The sequence below is a fragment of the Scyliorhinus canicula genome, chromosome 14 (assembly GCF_902713615.1).
Source record: "Scyliorhinus canicula chromosome 14, sScyCan1.1, whole genome shotgun sequence".
Taxonomy (NCBI): domain Eukaryota; kingdom Metazoa; phylum Chordata; class Chondrichthyes; order Carcharhiniformes; family Scyliorhinidae; genus Scyliorhinus; species Scyliorhinus canicula.
Genome location: NC_052159.1, coordinates 60,509,142 through 60,531,024, shown reverse-complemented (window position 1 = coordinate 60,531,024; position 21,883 = coordinate 60,509,142). Strand labels below are relative to the sequence as shown.

The window sequence follows — 21,883 nt, the reverse complement described above, 5'->3', positions numbered from 1 at the left end:
CACAGGACCATTCCTGTAAATCTTCTACAAATTCTCTAAAGCTTTTGCATCCTTCCTAATTGTAATGCCCAGAATTGGACATATTTTCAGGCTCACATACTGTTAGTAGTAAGTGCTGCAAGAATCAGTGCTGGGACCTCAGCTATTTACTATCTACATTAATGACTTGGTTGAAGAGATGAGTGTAATATATCTAAATTTGCTGATGATATAAGGTTAGGTGGGGACGTAAACTGTGAGGAGGACACAGTATAATCTGGGGAAATTAGATTATTCACTGGTAGTAAGAACAGAAAAATAGATTTGCTCCATTTCAAAAATATGTTTTTAAAAAAAATTTAATTACCCATTTCATTTTCTCCAATTAAGGGGCAATTTAGTGTGGCCAATCTACCTGCCCTGTCCATCTTTTGGGTTGTGGGGGTGGAACCCATGCAAACACGGGGAGAATGTGCAAACTCCATGCAGACAGTGACCCAGGGCCGGGGTCGAACCGAGGACCTCGGTGCTGTGAGGCAGCAGTGCTAAACACTGTGCCACCGTGTTGCCCTTAAATGGTGGTATTTAAAAGAATTTGGGTGCCCTTATGTCAGAAATACAAGTTAATTTGGACGTTCCGATAGCAATTAATAAGGCAAATAGTGTTTTAGCCTCCATTGCAAGAGGGTTGTAGTCCATGAGTAAGGAATCATGCAGGTCCTTAGTGATGTCACTTGTGTGGAGTACTGTGTACAATTATAGTCTCTGCACCTTTGGAAGGATGCTGTAGGGTGAGTGCAACAAAGGTTGACCAGATTGATTCCTGGGATGAGAAGTTTTTCGTGTGAGGAGAGATTTGATAGCATGGACCTGAATTCTGGAGTTTAGAATGTTATTGGAATTAATGTCATGGGAACACAAGATTCTCAGTGGGTTTGATGGGGTAGATGCTGAGAGGCAGCATTTTCCCTTGGTTGGAGATCTAGAATTAGAGGGCTTAAGATATGTGAATGGCCATTTTGGACTGAGATGGAGAAATTCCTTCACTAAAAGGTTTGTGAATCTTTGGGAATCTGCATGGGAGGGCTGTGGATGCTCAGTCATCAGATATATTTAAGGCTGAGATTGAAACGTTTGGACTCTTAAAAGAATAAAGAGATATAGGAATTCTGCAGGTAATATGAATCAGAGGCGATGATCAGCCATGATCTTATTAATTGGTGCAAAATGCTTGAAGGACTGTATGACCGCCTCTCCTTATGTTCTTTTTTTTAAAATAATTTTTATTGAGATTTTCAAAAAATATCAAAAACAGAAAATAACAACAAGAAAACAGTATTAACAACAACAAAAAAGAGAAAAAATACAATAACCCCCAAAACCAAAACCCCGCCACCCAGCAACTACAAAAAGAAGAAATAGGTAAGCACCCGGCATATTCAATAAACACATGTACACATTTCTCCCCACCCCCGGTTGCTGCTGCTACCAGCCTCTTTTCCGACCGTTCTGCCAGGAAGTCAAGGAAAGGCTGCCACCGCCTAAAAAACCCCTGTACTGATCCCCTCAGGGCAAATTTCACCCTCTCCAATTTGATGAACCCAGCCATATCATTGATCCAGGCCTCCACGCTTGGGGGCCTCTCATCCTTCCATTGAAGCAAAATCCTCCGCCGGGCTACTAGGGACACAAAGGCCAGAACACCGGCCTCTTTCACCTCCTGCACTCCCGGCTCCACTGCCTGGCTTGACCCTAGATCCTACCACCCTCGACACCGTCCTTGCTACCCCCTTCCAAAATTCCACTAGCATGCCCAGAACATATGGGCATGGTTCGCTAGGCTCCCCGAGCACCTAGCACACCTGTCTTCGCCCCCAAAAAACATATTCATCCTCGTCCCGGTCATGTGGGCCCTATATAGCACCTTGAACTGTATGAGGCTAAGCCTCGCACAGGAAGAGAAGGAATTTACTCTTTCCAGGGCATCCGCCCACGTCCCCTCCTCAATCTCCTCACCCAGCTACTCTTCAGGGACTTCATCGAGCCCCCCACCTCCCCCCCTATGCCGTCTCCATTGCTCCCAGAGTTTGATGGTAGCCGCCGCCACCGGGCTCGTGGTATACCTCATTGGAGGGAGCGGCAACGGCGCCGTTACCAGTGCCTCCAGGCTCGTGTCCACACAGGACGCCATCTTCAACCTCTTCCATGCTGCCCCTCCCCCGTCCATTACCCACTTACGCACCATCGCAGCGTTGGCAGCCCAATAGTACCCACAGAGGTTGGGCAGCGCCAGCCCCCCCTATCCCTGCCCCGCTCCAAAAACACCCTTCGCACCCTCAGAGTCCCATGCGCCCATACAAATCCCGTAATACTCCTGTTGACCCTCCTGAGAAAGGCCTTCGGGATAAGGATGGGGAGGCACTGGAACAGGAACAAAAACCTTGGGAGCACCGTCATCTTGACTGACTGCACCCTGCCTGCCAGCGACAGCGGCAACATGTCCCATCTTTTAAACTCCTCCTCCATTTGCTCCACCAGTCTAGTGAGGTTAAGTTTGTGTAGGGCCCCCCAGCTCCTAGCCACCTGGACTCCTAGGTACCGAAAGCTCCTCTCTGCCCTTTTCAGTGGGAGCCTACCAATCCCCATCTCAATCTCCTCACCCAGCTACTCTTCACATTTACCCTTCAGCTCCTCCACCAAGGCCTCATCCACCTCCTGCATGACGTGGTACACGTCCGAAATCCTCCCTCCTCCCTCCTCCAACCCACACCCCCGAGAGCACCCTGTCCCATACCCCACGTGGGGGCAGCAGAGGGAACTCCTCCACCTGCCACCTGGCAAACTCCCTAACCTGCATGTACCTAAACATGCTCCCCGGGGGAGCCCAAACTTCCCCTCTAACTCACCCAGGCTCGCAAACCTCCCATCCACAAACAGGTCCCTCAACCTTCTAATACCTACCCTGTGCCAGCCAAGTAACCCGCCATCGATGCTCCCTGGTACAAACCGGTGGTTCCCCTGTATCAGGGACTTCATCAAGCCCCCCCCCCCCCCCCCCCCCCCCCCCCCCCATGCCGTCTCCATTGCTCCCAGAGTTTGATGGTAGCCGCCGCCACTGGGCTCGTGGTATACCTCATTGGAGGGAACGGCAACGGCGCCGTTACCAGTGCCTCCAGGCTCGTGTCCACACAGGACGCCATCAACCTCTTCCATGCTGCCCCTCCCCCGTCCATTACCCACTTACGCACCATCGCTGCGTTGGCAGCCCAATAGTACCCACAGAGGTTGGGCAGCGCCAGCCCCCCTATCCCTGCCCCGCTCCAAAAACACCCTTCGCACCCTCAGAGTCCCATGCGCCCATACAAATCCCGTAATACTCCTGTTGACCCTCCTGAAAAAGGCCTTCGGGATAAGGATGGGGAGGCACTGGAACAGGAACAAAACCCTTGGGAGCACCGTCATCTTGACTGACTGCACCCTGCCTGCCAGCGACAGCGGCAACATGTCCCATCTTTTAAACTCCTCCTCCATTTGCTCCACCAGTCTAGTGAGGTTAAGTTTGTGTAGGGCCCCCCAGCTCCTAGCCACCTGGACTCCTAGGTACCGAAAGCTCCTCTCTGCCCTTTTCAGTGGGAGCCTACCAATCCCCTCCTCTTGATCTCCCGGGTGCACGACAAACAGGTCACTCTTACCCAGGTTGAGCTTGTACCCTGAAAAGCCCCCAAATTCCCTAAGAATCTTCATCATCTCCGGCATTCCCCCCACTGGGTCCGCCACATATAGCAACAAGTCATTTGCGTATAGTGACACTCGGTGCTCCTCCCTACCCCGCACCAGACCCCTCCAATTCCTCGACTCCCTCAACGCCAGGGGCTCAATTGCCAACGCAAAGAGCAAGGGGGACAGGGGACACCCCTGTCTCGTCCCCCGGTACAATCAAAAGTACACCAATCTCCTCCTATTCGTGGCTACGCTCGCCATCGGGGCCTCATATAACAGCCTCACCCAACTGACAAACCCCTCCCCGAACCCAAACATTTCCAGCACCTCCCACAGGTACCCCCACTCAACCCTTCTCCGTGTCTAATGCTACCACTATCTCCGCCTCCCCTTCTACCGCCGGCATCATTATAACATTCAGAAGCCTACATATATTGGTGTTCAGCTGCCTTCCCTTCACAAACCCCGTCTGGGCCTCATGAATGACACCCGGCACACAGTCCTCTATCCTTCTGGCCAAGATCTTCGCCAGCAGCTTGGCATCCACATTTAACAACGAGATCGGCCTATATGATCCACACTGCAGGGGGTCCTTGTCCCGTTTAAGGATCAAGGAAATCAGCGTCCGTGACATAGTCGGGCACAGTTACCTTGTGGCGTTGCGTGGTCCCTTTAACATTGAAGCACATATCCTGCATGGAAAATTCCGTTAAAGGTCCTAACCAACAGGGGGCCCAGCAGGTCTGCGTACATTTTGTAAAATTCGACCAGAAACCCATCCGGCCCCGGCGCCTTCCCCGACTGCATGCTGCCTATCCCTTTGACCAGCTCCTCCAGCTCAATCGGCGCCCCCAGCCCCTCCACCTGCCCCTCCTCCACCTTCGGAAATCTCAGCCTGTCCAAAAAGCGCGCCCCATTTCCCCCCCCCTCCACCGAGGGCTCGGACCAGTACAATTCCCCATAAAAGTCCCTGAAGACCCCATTAATGTCCACCCCCCTTCGCACCACATTTCCTCCCCTATCCGTCACTCCACCAATCTCCCTGGACGCGTCCCGCTTACGGGGCTGATGCGCCAGCATCCTACTCGCCTTCTCCCCATATTCGTACACCGCTCCCTGTGCCTTCCTCCACTGAGCTTCCGCCTTTCTGGTGGTCAGCAAGTCGAACTTGGCCTGAAGGTTACGCCGCTCCCTCAGCAGTCCCTCCTCTGGAACCTCCGCGTATCTCCTGTCCACCCTCGCCATCTCCCCCACCAACCTCTCCCTCTCTCTTTGCTCTCCCCTCTCCCCATGGGCTCGGATGGAAATCAATTCCCCTCTAATCACCGCCTTCAATGCCTCCCAAACCGTCCCCACCCGGACCTCCCCATTATCATTGGCCTCTAAGTACCTCTTGATACACCCCATTCACCAGCACCACCCGCCCCCCCTGCAACTTGCCGCTCACCATCACATACCTCCCTCCACTGTCAGCCACCACCTTTGACGCCTCAAACGACACCCTTTTCCCCACCAGAATCGCCACCCCCCGATTTTCTGCATCCAGCTCCGAATGAAACACCTGGCCTACCCAGCCCTTCCTCAGTCTAACCTGGTCTGCCACCTTCAGGTGCGTCTCCTGGAGCATAGCCACGTCTGCCTTCAGCCCCTTCAGGTGCGTAAACACCCGGGCCCGTTTGACCGGCCCATTCAGCCCCCTCACATTCCAAGTTTTCAGCCGGATCAGAGGGCTCACTGCCCCCCTCCCCTGCCGACTAGCCATAACCCATCCCCGGCCCGCCCCAGGCCAGCGCTCACCGCTCGGCCCGTTCCCCACGACGGCAAACCCCCCCCTGCATACCCCAGCTCCTTCCTGGCCATTTCAGCAGCAACCCAGTACCCCCCTCCCTCCCCCCCAGGCTAGGACCCCACCCAGCCGCGTTACTCCCCCCATAGCACTCCCGTGAGCCAGCTAACTTCTGCTGACCTCCGACCCCTCCCAACGTGGGGCTACTTCTCCCCCATACCCATCAGCAGACCTTCCTCCTCCCCCTCCCGCTCTCGCGCGGTGAAAAAGCCCGCGCTTCTCAGCTCCGACCCCGCCCCCATCCATTCTCACCGCGGGAAACAAAAGAAAAGCCCGCGCTTTTCCCCTGCCCGACCCCGCCCACGCAAAAAAGACAGCACCCCACCCATCCTAGAAACAACACACAACCATCTTAAAACAGCATAAAACAGAGACCCTTCCAACCAAAAGTTAACACAGTTATTTACAAACCCCCGACCCTCAGTTAGCGTCCAACTTCTCGGCCTGCACAAAGGCCCATGCCTCCTCCGGGGACTCAAAATAAAAGTGCCGGTCCTTGTAGGTGACCCACAGATGCGCCGGCTGTAACATGCCAAGCTTCACACTCTTTCTGTGGAGCACCGCCTTCGTCCGGTTGTGCCCGTCCCTCCGCTTAGCCACCTCCGCACTCCAGTCCTGGTAGATCCGCACTATCGTGTTCTCCCACTTGCTACTCCGCTCCTTCTTGGCCCACCTAAGCACGCACTCTCGGTCAACGAACCGGTGGAACCGCACCAGCACTGCCCGTGGTGGCTCATTCGGCTTGGGCCTCCTGGCCAGTATTCTGTGGCCCCCCTTCTGAGGGGGGCCACAGAATACTGGCCAGGAGGCCCAAGCTGGGGAAGGACCCAGCTCCCATCAGCGAGTTCAACAAAACGACCACATAGGCCCCCAGGTCTGACCCCTCCGTGAGGCCCAGGATCCGTAAATTTTTCCGCCTCAACCGGTTCTCCATCTCCTCGAACCGCTCCTGCCACTTCTTATGGAGCGCCTCATGCATCTCCACCTTTACTGCGAGGGCCACGGCCTCATCCTCTCTTTCGGAGGCTTGTTGTCTGAGCTCCCAGATCTCCACCCCCTGGGCTGTCTGCATCGCCAGCAGCTTGTCCGTATTATCCTACAGCGAGTCTAGCAGCGCCACGTTTAGCTCCCGGAAACAGCGCTGGAGAGTCTCCTGCTGCTCCTGCGCCCACTGCCTCCATTCCTCAAGGCCTCCTCCGGCCGCCATCTTGATTTTCTTCCCCCGCTTTTTCTTAGGCGCTGTCACCACTATTTTGCTGGCCCCACTCCTGGTCCAGACCATAGACTACTGGGGATCCGCTGCAGACACCTTCCCACGTCGGGAACCGTCAAGCAAGTACCGCTGGGGGCCCTTAAAAGAGTCCAAAAGTCCGTTCCTGGCGGGAGCTGCCGAACGTGCAGCTTAGCTCCGCATAGCTGCAACCGGAAGTGTCTCCTTCTTATGTTCTGATTACTCTATTCGCTACTTTATACTTTTGTATAATGCCTCATTGAAGCCTGAGAAGTATTTAGCTTTGTTTTTACTCTGCTTCAAATTTATAATGCAGCTCCCAATATACTATTCGGAACTCTTCGTTTAATTTTCATTTACATTTGTCGTAGCTTTATTTCCTGTTTCAATATTTTCAGCAAATATGTTCAGAAGTTTTAGGTTGAGAGAACTTCATTACAGATTACATTAATTTGTATGCATTTTGGTTTGTGCAGCATTATTTTTAGCTGGTATAATGCCACAAAACATAGTCTTATTACATGTCCTTTTCTGAAAATTAAACCGTATCAACAACATATCATGAAACTGTTTTCATAGATCACTTCATAATTAGCTTTGTGCCATTCTGAGCCCATCTGTATAAACACAGATTATCATTGCATACAATTAGATTTTTACATGCTGTTTATCATAAGCAGCTCAAAATACTAAAATACTCTTATGTGTGTGACATACACAGGTTGGCATGCTCCAATTTAACAACAAATCCCTAATTGCAGCATATTCACTAAAAATAACAAGGGATGTTCATCATACCCTCTGCGTTGAGTGAGCGAAAGTACCTTGCTGCCAGACCGATATGCATGGTAATCTTAATTTTACATGTTAAAATAATGTAACTACAAGTGAATAACACAGCATAATAATGAAAAAAATAAAGTTGGAATCAATATCCTTTCCCCGAATCCTTGTTATTTCTTCCTTCATAATTAATCCTTCGTAAACTGTCTCATCCATGATCATCTCCTCAATCCCCATCGCTTGCAGCCTTTTCTTTTTCTCATGGCCTTTCCGCATCAAAGGCCTTGATCATCAACAGGGTTACCCACATTCCTGCAGTTGCCCAACCATCGTTATCACCTCGGGTCTTTCTTACGAAGTTTCGCAACCATTCGTCTCAAAAGGTATAATGTAAGTACCAAAGTGCTTCAATTATTTGTTCAGAAAGAATTATAAATCTGAAGGGTGCTTGTTAAGCTTCACTGTCTAGATGTAACATACCGTTCGTCCATACAAACTCTGTTGTAGAGTGCTATCTAGAAATAGCATTTTGCTGGCCCGGTGTAAATTGTACAAAGCAAAATACTGTGGCTGCTTAAAATCTGATCTGGCATGAATGATATTTGTTGTTTTCTTTCCTCCCCAGAGGGTGCTGAGTCACCAAGATGACACTGCTTTACTGAAAGCCTACATTGCAGAATGGCGGAAATTCTTCACACAGTGCGACATCTTGCCCAAACCTTTCTGCCAATTAGAGATCACTTTGATGGGCAAACAGGGCAGTAATAAGAAATCCAATGTAGAGGACAGTATTGTGAGAAAGGTATGCAGCTGTGATTCAATAGTTACTTGGGTTATTGCAAGGTAACAGTGTTATTTCCTAAAATTCTCTGTTTTACTGTAGTCAAACATGGCTTTAAAGGGATTCAGCTGTATTGTAGCAGCAGAATAATGCATTATGCTTTTTAGGATACAGTTCTCCTGTCCTTGTATGCAACATATCATCTGACTTGCCACAAGCAATGCCACAGAAGACCAGGTAAAGTGTATTATATATTAAAAGTTTCTGGGACTGGTGCCTATCTGTTACACTTACAAGTCACACGTTTAAAACCATCTTAAAGAAGTAAAGCAACTGCTTTGTTCAGGTTTTGACCCAGAGCCTGACATTAACAGACAATTTACAAACCTTTAAATCTCTTCAGAATATTTACAAGAAGCTGCGACTGGCTGGATTCTCTTTAGGGCCATTGTAGCAATGACCTTAAAGGAACAGGCCGATAATCATCACAGCTGTACTCCAGGCCCCACTTTACCCTTGACAAATGCCATGGCAAATCTAATTTTTATACTTGTCAGCTTTAGTTTCTTTGATAGATTTTATCTTCCTTAGCCACTAGTGTTTCTGTTTTGAACCTAAGTTTATTTGCATGTGCATCTTAATGTGCATTTGATAAATATTTGAATAATACAGAAATTATGTACAGTATTCACTGAAATGCAGTGCATATGTGTACAAGGCTTGATATTTCTGGGTTTCTATGTGTATGTTTGGTGCAGCCAATTGTGCATCAGAAGAATATGAGCTAACATGTAAAGTAATTTATATTCCTACTTTACTGGGTATATACATTGTTATTTTAATTGATTCCAAAGCTGTCAGGTAGCACAAATCATGTTAAGATAATTCAAGATGGTTCTAGATTTGGAAACCAATTCAATTAAAACTAAACATTTCCATGAGTATGATTTTATCTATCTGACTTTATTTTAATAATAATAATCTTTATTAGTGTCACAAGTAAGCTTACATTAACATTCAATGACGTTACTGTGAAAATCCCCTAGTCGCCAACACTCCGGCACCTGTTTAGGTACACTGAGGGAGAATTCAGAATGTCCAGTTCACCTAACGAGCAGCGTTTTTCAGGACTTGTGGGAGGAAACCAGAGTACCCGGATGCAGATAGTGGGTGTCAGTCTTGGCAACATTCATCTCTGAGTCAGAAGATTATGCGTTCAAGTCCCACTTGAGAGCTTGAACATAGTCTAAGCTGAGGTACTGAAGGAATGCTATGCCATCCAAGATGCCATTTTTCAGGTGCAATGTTAAACTGCTGCTCTGTCTACCATCTTGGGTGGATGTAAAAATCATTCTTGTGGCACTATTTTGAAAAAGAGCAGAGGAGCTCTCTTGGCATTCTGGTCAATATTTCATCAGCATCACTGAACAGTAACGTATTCAAATAGCACCTTTACTGTGACACCTTGTAGGTGCTTTGAAGGGACGTTACCAATGTTTTACACTGAATTTCAAAGGCAATATTAAAACAGATGTCCATAGCTTATTCAAAGTAAAGTTTTAAGGAATGGTAGGCAGGGAATGTCAGAATTTGGCCTAGGCAGCTGACTACATGCTGCCAATGGTGGTGCAATGGAAATTGCAGAAGGGACCAGATTTGTTGAGATACAGAAATTGATAAAAATGTTTCTGTAACATGTAAATAAGGTTTTCTACAGGGGAAGTGTTCACAGATGCAATATTTGTTTAATACATTACCAGCCAATCTCACTTCATGGAGAGTCAAGACCATTATAAGCTACAACTGAAATTATTTTAGAGGGTGAAGGAATAAATAGACCAGTGCATTCAGATATAATTCACTTTCCATATGAAAGTTATAAATTCTGTCTTTGTTTATGTTTTATTTTTACTGGTTGGCCTTTTATATGATTGCACAGGGAGGGAAGACCAAGTGTAGGACAAAAGGGGTTTGCTTCATAGGTGGTGGATAATTGGACCTCAAGGTGTTCCGATGTAGTTCCACCCTCAATTTTAAATTGAGCTTCGTGATCTTCAGGGGACTAGTCAAACAGGTAGAAACATGGGTGTTCTTCACTCTCAACTTCATTTAACCCTATTTATGCATATCCATATGTTCCCTTTACCCTCATTTACAAGTGGAAACATCCTTTCTGCATCTATCCAATTAAACCCTTTCATAATCTTGAAGACCTATGTTGGCCGTCTATTTTCTAGAGAAAAGAGCCTGCTTGGATCAAGTATTACCTTAATTTTTTGCAACTTCTCCAGTACCTCTGTATCCTTTTTGTAATAGGCACCAGAACTGTACCATGTATTCCAGGTGTTGTCGAACAATAGTCCTTTACAAGTGTCAGGAAACCAAGGTGGTTTAATCTGTATTTGTGGGTATTAGAAACAAGGTAAAGCTTGAAGCAAGTTTAATTTTGAGTTTCTGTATAAGAAAGGATTAAAACTTTAGATAGCTTCATGTTAAACAAAGATGCCAGCATGTCTGAGAGTTTTGGTCTCTTTAAAACTGTGCTTGCATTGTAATCAAAGAATTTATGACATGAAAGAAAATTAGGTTTAAAGAAAGGCTAGGTTGCTAAGCAACCAGGGGCACCCTAGGTTAGAAAGAATGTTCAAGTCCAGTTTTAAACTGGACAGAACAAGGGAGCATACTTCCCAAAAGTCCAGGAGTTGGGCAAGGGAGCAGATTTCTATGTCTCAGGAAGACAGCTAAGTTAAAGGATCATAGAACAAGAAGTTGAACAAGATCCTTTTGGGTGAAGTTGAAGTAGAGTAGAGAAAGTGCTCCGATAGCTGCAAGATACTGATTTAAAGTGAGAAGCCAGACACCTGAGGTAAATGTTTGGTGACATTGAGGAAGTTTGTATGCGAATCTTGATGTAATTTGAAGTATATCTCCAGTGTTCCTTTGTCCTGAGGTTCTCTTTATCCTGGGCTCTCAGAAGACAGTGTGTGTGTCCTGAGGTCCTATGGATTGAGTCAGCCTTGCAAGTTAGTTATTATTAAATGATATGATACCTGCAAATCCATCTCAGATTTTATTGAATCCAGACTGACAGCAAAATAATCAGGAATTAACATTTGGTGCCGAAACCCGGGAGGGGGGTAACTTGGGCAGTATGAATCTCTTCTACTAGATTTACCACCGTTTGTATGGCCAGGGACGGGTTGTCTGTTACCCGAACCCCGCATCGGTGTCTAGGTTATTTTCTGTTTCACCGCTTTGGGGCACTCCCCAAACTGTGGTTCATTGTCAGAGTTCCGAGCCACCGCCCGAGCAAGTTACTCTTCCTTACGATCCGGGGTCAGCCCCACCAGCTATTTTCCTTCCCCTTCCTCGAGATAATTCCCACTCACAGTATGATAAGCTTCGACGGTGGAGGGCGTATGTACCTAGCCCCTTCACTCCCAATAGAGACTCCCGGTCGTACGAGAATTGTTTCAGCAGTCCGGGGTACGGGTGTTTGCTAGTAGAGGTGGAAACGAATATAACATGTCTGTTCCCCACCTGTCCTTTGTGGCTGGGCGAATGTCTCTCATATCACTGTTGGGTCTAGGGCTTTCCACATTGCTAGGAGGCCTGAATGGGCGTTCCGAAGCTGGATGAACTGGGCTACTGGGAAATCCCTACTTCACCAATATACTGATTGTGATGCTAGCCTGTACACGGAGCGAGGACCAATGTTTTAATTAGCCCCATTTCCCCACCAACTTGCTATCGGGACTCTAGTCCCTATTACGGTCCCTTGCCCCTCTGCGTGGATACTGCACCACCAGTTGGCACGCTGGGCAGGTTCAGTTATTTGTGGCCTTACGATCCTGGGCAACGAAACCTTGGGGGCCCTCGGGGCAATAACCAAGGAATTATCTCAACTCTGGTTGTTTGCCATGCAGAACCGGTATGCTCTTGACTATCTCGCCTGCATCTTTGTGGGCCTGGCAATCCTCAAATGCGTAATGGGTAAAATGCAGGGTGCGCTGGAACGGATAGCCACCCCTAGAGTCTTGACTGTTAGGGTCCACGAGGGTGCAGCGGCCGATGGGGTGCTGAAATAGGATTTAGAAATGCAGCAACGAGTTTTCTTAGCTGAGGGGCCATAACTACAGCTAGGAATGATGGGTTATCATGAAATGATAAAAGGAGGGAATGAGGAAGTGAGCAAACGAATATGATGGACAATAGGACCCTGAGGGTAATGTGTTCACAGACAGAGAACAAAGGGCTGAGCACAGCATGGCTAGGAAGGGGGAGGGGAGCTTTGCCTCGTGGAGAGAATAGTGAAAAGGATGCTGGGTAACAAGAGGCCCAGGATAAGTGAGCCAATTAGGATATATGACCAGGTCAGGAGGTGTGTAAAATGACCAATGGGAAGTTTGTATGCGAATCTTGATGTAATTTGAAGTATATCTCCAGTGTTCCTTTGTCCTGAGGTTCTCTTTATCCTGGGCTCTCAGAAGACTGTGTGTGTGTCCTGAGGTCCTATGGATTGAGTCAGCCTTGCAAGTTAGTTATTATTAAATGATATGATACCTGCAAATCCATCTCAGATTTTATTGAATCCAGACTGACAGCAAAATAATCAGGAATTAACAACATCTTGATGCAGCCTGTGAAGCAGTAATGGTCTGTTGGCATGGCTGGGTACTGAAATAGTGTGGAAGCTTGAATGCACGTGGTAATCCAAGACAGAGAAAAAAGGAGCGATGTGGATCCTTCGTGAAGGCATCCAAGAGAAAGCGTTTGGGAGAAGATTCCATGGTGTGCCTTTCCAAGTGTGGATTTAGAAACACTCAAGTGGAAGTCGGATTCCACTGAGACCAGATGGCTCACAATGTGACTTATCTAGGAGGATTTGATGAGAAATCCACAGAAGTTGTATTGGGTGGCAGCTGCCACTTGGTTTCAAAGTGTGGTGTGTCTGACCACAGTTGACCTGTTGGTTTACGTGGACTATGCGCTTATTGAGAACATTATAGGTATAAAATATGTTTTATAACTTGTGTTATCCTTGAAAACCTATGCACATCTTTGAAGACATAGGTGGGGTGAAGGACTATGGTATTATAGTCAATCTTTCCAAGTCTAATAAGTGTTTTTATTCTTTTGCTAAAAGTTAATTTGCATCCTATGACTGTTCATCCATGTTTCTGAGCAAAAAATAAAAGTTACAGTCTAATGAGCTGGGGTTCCATTCTGGGACCAGACTGTCCAGTAGTAACATTAGCTGGGATTCTAACACATACTGTCATAATAACGTACTATCCCTGCTTTTCAATTCTGTTCTCCTAGAAATTAATACCAGTGCTTGGTTTGTACTTTTAATGATGCAGTTAACTTTCATTGCTGCTTTTAATGATTTATGAATGTGTACCCATGATTCCGTTCATTTTCAACCCTATTTGAACACCTTTTCCATAGAATTATTACCTCCGTAATCCTTCTACCAAATGCACGATTTTACATTAAACAATATTAAAATTAATTTGCCATTTATTTCATCAAGTTCTTTCATACCTTGTTTTGTTTTGCAGTCTTTTCAGTATTATTCTCCCTAGTTTGGTGTCACCCAGCAATTTTTTAATTATTCGTCAAATTTCCAAAGTCAAAATCATTATGCAAGTATTGAACAGCAGTAATCCCAGCACTGAATCGCATTTTTCACATTCTGACATTCTGGGTGTCTACCTTTCACCCTGAACGTTTTGTAGCCAGTTTGTGATCCATTCTGTGTCGACTGTGGTTTAGTTGCTAGCACTTTTGTCTCTGTGTCACAATGATCGAGATACTAGCCCTACTTCCAGGACTTGAACTCGCAAATCAAGGCTGACACTTTGTGCAGAACTGAAGGAGTGCTGCATTGTCAGAGGTGTTGTCTTTCTAATAAGATGTTAAATCGAGTGTCTTGTCTGTCTGCTTGGTTGGATGCAGCAGATCCCATGGCACTATTTTGAAGTAGAGCAGGAAGGTATCCCTAGTTTTCTAACCAATATTTATTCCTCACTATCACTAAAAGAGATTTCTAGTCATTATCACGTTACTGTCTATGGAATGTTTGCTGTTTGCGAATTGGCTACTGTATTTCCTACATTACAACAGCGACTGGACTTTTAAAGTACTTCATTCAGTGAATGGACTGAGGTGAAGATTGTGGTGTTCTGGAGGCAACCCGTCCTCAGTTACATTCAGTATTCTCGATTTTGTGCACAAGAGGTGAGAGCTGCCTGAATACCCCAGTACCAAGCAGAAACCAAGAAAGCAGCAGATGTAAATGACAAAGTCAACAAGCTGAAATTGTAATGTGACCTGAGCACAGACCTGATCTTTTGAATATGAGAACTCTTTGACTAATTGTCCTGAAAGGTGGAACTGCAAATCCATTTGAAGACTGTCTTCAAAACTGACCGAATACTAAGTAAAATATAGATCTTATTTTAAAATAAATAAAGTGCTTTGAGGTGTCCGGTGGTTGTTAAAAGCACTATATAATTGCATGAGTCTGTTATCCAGTACATTATTGAAGGCCGTTTAAAAATCCAAGTTATTATAATGTTATTGCATGTATGGCTGGGCAACGTTGAATTGCTAGGTGGATGAAATTTACGAGACACGCAGGGAACAGCAAGGAGGTAATTTTGAATCTGTTAACATTTGCATTTTTATTTTTGCACTCATTCACTCGTTTATCTCAATGCTCTTGGTTCTGGTTCTCGCATAGAGGCACTGTAATTAGGGATTATGCATTCATGTGTGACCTGCTAGTGTGTCTGGTGGAACCCAATGCTCTGTCTCAGCCAGTTTTCTGAAACAGTTAAGGTTACCTTTAGATAATGTTATAAGGCTGATCCTTATAATGTTAACATTTTAGTTGCTGTGCCACTTCCATATGTACTAGGTACTGCAGTTAAATGACTGTCTTTTACAAGTTTTCATGGAATTTACAGTGCAGAAGGAGGCCATTCAGCCCATCGAGACTGCACCGGCCCTTGTAAAGAGCACCCTAATAAATTCACACCTCCGCCCAATCCCCGTAGTCCAGTAACCCCACCTAACCGTTTTGGACACTAAGGGCAATTTAGCATGTCCAATCCACCTAACCTGCACGTCTTTGGACTGTGGGAGGAAACCGATGCACCCGGAGGAAACCCACGCAGACACGGAGAGAATGTGCAGACTCCGCACAGACAGTGATCCAAGCCGGGAATCGAACCTAGGAACCTGAAGCTATGAAGCAACTGTGCTAACCACTGTGCTACCATGCCGCCCATTTTATCATTGACAAAACCAAACCGGAGTTTTCAATGTATATTTGAATATGCAAACTGATCAGCATTTTCAATATATAGAAGTGTGAATATAATAGAACTGAAAAAATTCTTCATTGCAGACTGAGTTTTAATTCTTTCAGCTTATGCTCGACACCTGGAATGAGTCAATCTTCTCGAATATTAAGAATCGTCTTCAAGATAGTGCCATGAAGTTGGTTCATGCTGAAAGACTAGGAGAAGCTTTTGACTCGCAGTTGGTTATTGGAGTTCGAGAATCCTATGGTAAGTCTTTACTGTAATAAAATCTTTCGATTAAACAATTATCCTTTGAAATGAATAATTGTCTGAAACTCACAAGATGTGCGGTACAAGAGACTGAATGTTGGCTGGCTTTGGTTAAATATTCTTTTAGAAAAACTTTTAAAACTTCAAGGTTATGTGGTCTTCTAGAATCATAGAAAAGTTACAGCACAGAAGTTACAGCTTATCTTGCCCATGCCAGCCTGAGGACACCCAAGTGCCCTTTTTAATTTCGCCTTCCTGCTTCCAGTCCATAGCCCTGCAGCTTAGAGCACTTAAGGTACAGGTCCAGGTACTTTTTAAACGAGTTTAGGGTCTCTAACTCCACTACCAACTCGGGGCAGTGAATTCCAGACACCCACTGCCTCTGCATAAAAACAAATAAGTTCTTCCTCGTGTCACCTCTATACCTTCTGCTTCTTATCTTAGAACATAGAACATAGAACAGTACAGCACAGAACAGGCCCTTCGGCCCTCAATGTTGTGCCGAGCCATGATCACCCTACTCAAACCCACGTATCCACCCTATACCGGTAACTGAACAACCTCCCCCTTAACCCTACTTTTAACACTACGGGCAATTTAGCATGGCCAATCCACCTAACCCGCACATCTTTGGACTGTGGGAGGAAACCGGAGCACCCGGAGGAAACCCACGCACACAGGGGGAGGACGTGCAGACTCCACACAGACAGTGACCCAGCCGGGAATCGAACCTGGGACCCTGGAGCTGTGAAGCATTTATGCTAACCACCATGCTACCCTGCTGCCCCCAAATCTTGAATCTATATTTCCTGGTTCTAGAATTCTCCACCATGGGAAGCAATTTTATCCTGACCATTCTTGTTTCTACCTCTCATAATTTTGTACACCTTAATTAAGTCACCCCTCAGCCTTCTTTGATCCAACGTAAATATCCAACCTCTCCTCGTAGCTACACTTTTCTAGCCCTGGCAACATTTTTGTAAATCTTCTCTGCACTCTCTCCAGATCAAGTACATTATTCCTGTAATGTGGTGACCAGAACTGCATGCAATACTCCAGTTGTGCCTCACCGGTGTCTTGCACAATTCCAACTTTAATATCCTTACTTTTATATTCTATACCTCTGCCAATTAAGGAGAGCATTTCATATATTTTTTTTAACAACATTGTCTACTTGAACTGTGTCTTCAGGGACCTGTGTACTTGTGCGCCAAGATCTCTCAGTTCATCTATCCCTCTTAGTATATTCCCATTTATTGTGTACTCCCTATAACTGTTTGACCTCCCTAAATGTTCTGTGAGAAATTCCATCTGCCACTTTATCGCCAACTCCAATCTATATCATTCTGGAGATTGTAGCAATCCTCTACATTGTCCACCACTCGGTCAGTCTTTGTGATGTCTGCAAATTTCCCAATCATGCTTCCCACGTTCACGTCCAAAGCGTTAATATAAGGGTCCCAACTCCAAGCCCTGTGGAGCACCACTTGAAACAGTTTTCCAATGTCAAGGACAGCCATCGACCATTACTCTTGTTTCCTATTATTAAGCCAACTTTTATCCAGTTCAACACATTGCCCTGTATCCCAGGGGCTTTCACTTTCTTGACCAATCTGCCATGTGGAACTTTGTCAAACGCCTTGCTAAAATCCATTTGCACAACATCCATTAACTCCTCTTGTCGTTTGCTCAAATAATTCAATCAAATTTGCAAGGTAAGACCTTTCTTTAAAAAATGCATGCTGACTATCACTAACTAGTCGATGCCTATCTATGTGACAGTAAATCCTATCTCTCAGGATTGACTCTAGTAAGACTAACTAGATTCAATGATTCCAACCGTTCAAGTACTTCCTCTCTCTTTATGCTTATGCCATCCAATATCTGTGTTCCTCCTGGACTACTATATCTGCATCATCCATTTCCTTTGTAAACACGGAGACAAAATATTCGTTATAAACCCTTCCCACAGCCTCTGCATCTACTCGCAAGTTCTGTTCATCTCTGATATATCCCACTTTTTTCTTAACTAACCATTTGCCATTAATATATTGGTAAAACATCTTTGGATTTTCTTTACTTGCTAATCTTTTTTCATGCCCTCTCTTTGATTTCCTTATTTCCTTTTTGACTTTGTCCCTGCAGTGCTTAGTTCGTCGTGCTTATCATAATGCTTTTTTTTCTGTTTGATCTTCCCCTGTATTCCTCCAGACAACCGGGGGGATCTAGATTTGGCAGTACCACTCTTATTTTTGGAGAGGATATGTCTAATTTGTACATTTAGGAACTCTCCTTTAGTACTTCCTATGAATTTATCCTCTAGCAATGCTGGCCAGACCGCATCAGCCAAGTTCCTTCTCATTTCTGCAAAATTTGCCTTCCTCAAGTTCAGAATTTTTGCTCCTGCTTTATCTTCTTGCAGTTTTTTTTACAAATGTTGCAAACCTATGCTACAGAACCTGTTAACACTTCTCTATGTTTAAAAAGAATTGACAGTTGGAGCAGATTCAATTAAGTGCATGCACAGAGAGCTCTATTTTCTCGGAGCAAAGTAGGTTCAGCAGACAGCTGCAACTGGGGATTTGAGGCTTTGATCTGTTAAGGAAATCTTGACTAGCCAAATTCCTTTGCAATGTGTACATGATAAAGAGAAAAGAAAAATCCATCTAAGTTGTATATTGGTATATGCTTTAATCGCGGGCAGATTTTGTTTTTATTTTAACGTACCAATATAAATGTTGCAAAAATACCATGCACAATTTCTCTTTACTGGATTATTTTCTTTAATTGCAGTAAACCTGTGTTCTAATCCAGAAGATAAACTTCAAATTTATCGTGATAATTTTGAAAAGGCTTATTTAGATTCAACTGAGAGATTCTACAGAACACAGGCCCCATCTTACTTGCAACAAAATGGAGTACAAAATTACATGAAATATGTAAGTTATACACAATGTATGAAATACTATTATTTCTGAATACAGTAATGACAATTTGAAAAAGGTAATTTTAATATAATGGGATTGATTACAGCTCTGGTGCCCGAACGAGCTCTGCATTTAACTTACATACACAGAGTAGAGGAAGAGACCATCATACAGGATTCCCCCTCCTGACTATTACTCAGTAACACCTGTTATAAATATGCATATTTACGAACATACAAAATGGGAGCAGAAGTAGGCCATTCGACCCCATGAACCTGTTCGGCCAGTCGGTAAGATCATCGCTGATCTGTTTGTTTTTCGAGTTCTACATTCCCATCTACCCCCAATAACCATAGATTCTTGTTAGGTAAGGGAATCAATCAATCTATCTCTTAAAAATATTCAATGACCCCACTTCTACTGCCTTCTGAGGCAGAGTTCCAAAGTCATACAACACTGAGAGAAAAGATTCTCCTCCTCTGTTCTAAAAAGGCGACCCCTAATTTTAAAACAATGGCCCAAGTTCCAAACACCCACAAGAGGAATGGTCAAGACCATTCAGGATATTGTCTACTTCAATCAAGTCATCCCTCCCCTCTAAACTCCAGTGGAAACAAGCCCAGCCTGTCCAACCCATCCTCATAAGACAACCTACTCATTTCAGTTATCAATCTAGTAAACCTCTTCTGAACCACCTCCAATCCATTTGCAGCCTGAAATAATTTTAAGGCTGCACACATTATTTGAGATATGGTCTCACAATGCCCTGTATAACTGAAGCACAACATCCTTACTTTTATGTTCAATTCCTCTTGTAATAAAGGATAGCATTACATGAGCCTTCTTGATTACATGCCGCACCCACATGCTAGATTTTTGTGACTCATGCACTAGAATATCTCTGTACCTCAGAATCCTGCAGTCGTTCGCTATTTATGTAATACTTTTTTAAAAATTCTTCCTGCCAAACCGAACAACTTCACATTTTGCCACATTATACTTCACACATTTTTCCACATTATACTTCAACTACCAGATTTTTGCCTGCTCACTCGACCTATCTATATCTGTCCGCAAATCCCTTATGTCTTCTTAACAGCATACTTTCGTACGTATTTTTGTCATCTGAAAATTTAGCTACCGTGCTTTTGCTCTCATCTAATCTAAGACTTTGATATAAATTGTAAAAGGTTAGATATCAGTTTTCCAAAGGTTGTAGCATGCATTTTAAATGAAGGTTAGCACATAATTGTTACTCCTTGAGATATTCGAGAATCAATGAAACTGTACCTTCTAATGTGATCAATAAAACCACGTGGGAAGGGAGAAGGAAATAAAATTGAGCTACCGTATATACTCGCGTAACATGCGACTTTTGAGCACCTAATTTGAAGCCTAAATTTCGGGGGTCGCATGATACGCGAGATACAAAAATCGCGGGTGTTTTACTTGCTGTTTTTTCTGTTGGGAAGATGTTCAGCCACTTGCCGTTTCTATTCATAAAAACATGAATGGAAACGTCAAGTGGCTGAACATCTTCCCATCAGAATGCTGTGGTCAAAATCTGAAGAGTAGTATTCTGATGGGAAGATGTTCAGCCACTTGACGTTTCCATTCATGTTTTTATGAATGTAAACGGCAAGTGGCTGAACAACGCGAGTAAAGCCAGCTGGAAAGCTGTTCGAATCGCGAACAGCTTTCACAGCAGAATCCACTCTGCAGAAACCACACACAATGATACCATTTGGAAGTTTTAGTTTCCAAAATTAATTTCCAAAAAAGTCACTCGCATGATACATGAGGTATACCATAAAATCATGTTTTGGGGACGAAAATTTAGGGGTCGCATGATACGCAAGATTGAATGATACGCGAGTATATACGGTATATTAAACGTAAGTGAAATCTCTTTTAAAGGCAGATGCTAAATTAAAAGAGGAAGAGAAGAGGGCACTTCGATATTTAGAAACCAGACGAGAATGCAACTCAGTTCAGGCTGTAAGTATTTATCTTGGTGTTACTAATTATGTATTTTAATGGTTTCTCCAGATTGTTCTGCTTTTTCCTCCCCCACATTTACTTGAGCTTATTCTGATGTACGCTCTCTGTGCCCAGTTAAATTGCTCTCTATGTTTCTGCTGCAGACTGATTACCATTATTCCAGAGGTGAGGTGAGAATGACTGCCCTTAGAAGTCTTTGTTTGGGTGGGGGAGGGTAAGGTCAACAGGGAGTCTTTCTCCTTGAGCTGAGGAGTTTGGGAGGGGGGGGGGGGGGGAAGAGAGAGAGAGAGGAGGAGGAGGTCATTGGTAAGTGCCTTTGGCAGAGGCTGCTACGCTAGCAGGTTATGCTGGTGAACGGAAGTGAGGTGGTGGAGGTGAAGGCCGAGAGGGGTGGCCGGGGAAAGGGGTGGGGGGGGGGGGCTGTTACGACGTGGCGGGGGGGAGGCTGTTGCGACGTGGCAGGTGGTGAGACATGACATGATCATGGCTGGAGAAAGGGACCATCTGGAATGGACTACGTACAGGGTGGCATTAAAGGGGCCGGAGTTAAGTGGGAAAGATGACAGACTGTAGAGGGGATTGGAGGCATAAGCCGCTGGTAATGTGGAACGTCCAGGGACTGAACGAGCCGGTTAAAAGGTTGGGGGTGGTCTTTCTGCAGGAGACACACCTCCGTGTGAAGGACCAGGTTGGGTTAAGGAAGGGGTGGGTCGAGCAGGCTTTTCACTCAGGGTTTGATTCAAAATCAAGGGGAATGGCAATTTTAATGTGCAAAAAAAATGGGATTTGTGAGTGTGAAGGAGGTGAGGGATCCGGGTGAGAGATATGTGATTGTGAGTGGGGTATTGGAAGGGGCACCGGTTGTGTTGGTAAATGTGCACATCCAAAATTGGAATGATGTGGGTTTTATGAGAGGGTTGCTAGCAGCAATCCCGGATTTGGCCATGCACCAGTTGATCATGGGAGGAGATTTTCACTGTGTCCCAGAGCCGAGGGTGGATAGGTCGAGCCCCAGGTCAATGGGTGAGATAC

The 21,883-nt window shown here is 45.2% G+C and overlaps 1 protein-coding gene across 8 annotated transcripts in view; it reads left to right on the top strand.

The window, feature by feature from the left end:
* The window catches only part of LOC119977856 (cullin-5), a 121,916-nt gene that overhangs the window by 17,730 nt on the left and 82,303 nt on the right, over nt 1-21,883 (top strand). For 5 of the 8 annotated variants that reach the window (XM_038819108.1, XM_038819112.1, XM_038819114.1 and 2 more), the window contains 5 exons: nt 8,185-8,361; nt 15,779-15,920; nt 18,717-18,862; nt 20,768-20,848; nt 20,995-21,021. In XM_038819108.1, the coding sequence (XP_038675036.1) occupies nt 8,185-8,361; nt 15,779-15,920; nt 18,717-18,862; nt 20,768-20,848; nt 20,995-21,021 (573 nt within the window). Of the gene's footprint in view, nt 1-8,184; nt 8,362-15,757; nt 15,921-18,716; nt 18,863-20,767; nt 20,849-20,994; nt 21,022-21,883 lie in introns of those variants that run through there. The other 3 variants (XM_038819109.1, XM_038819113.1, XM_038819115.1) reach the window with 2 other exon arrangements.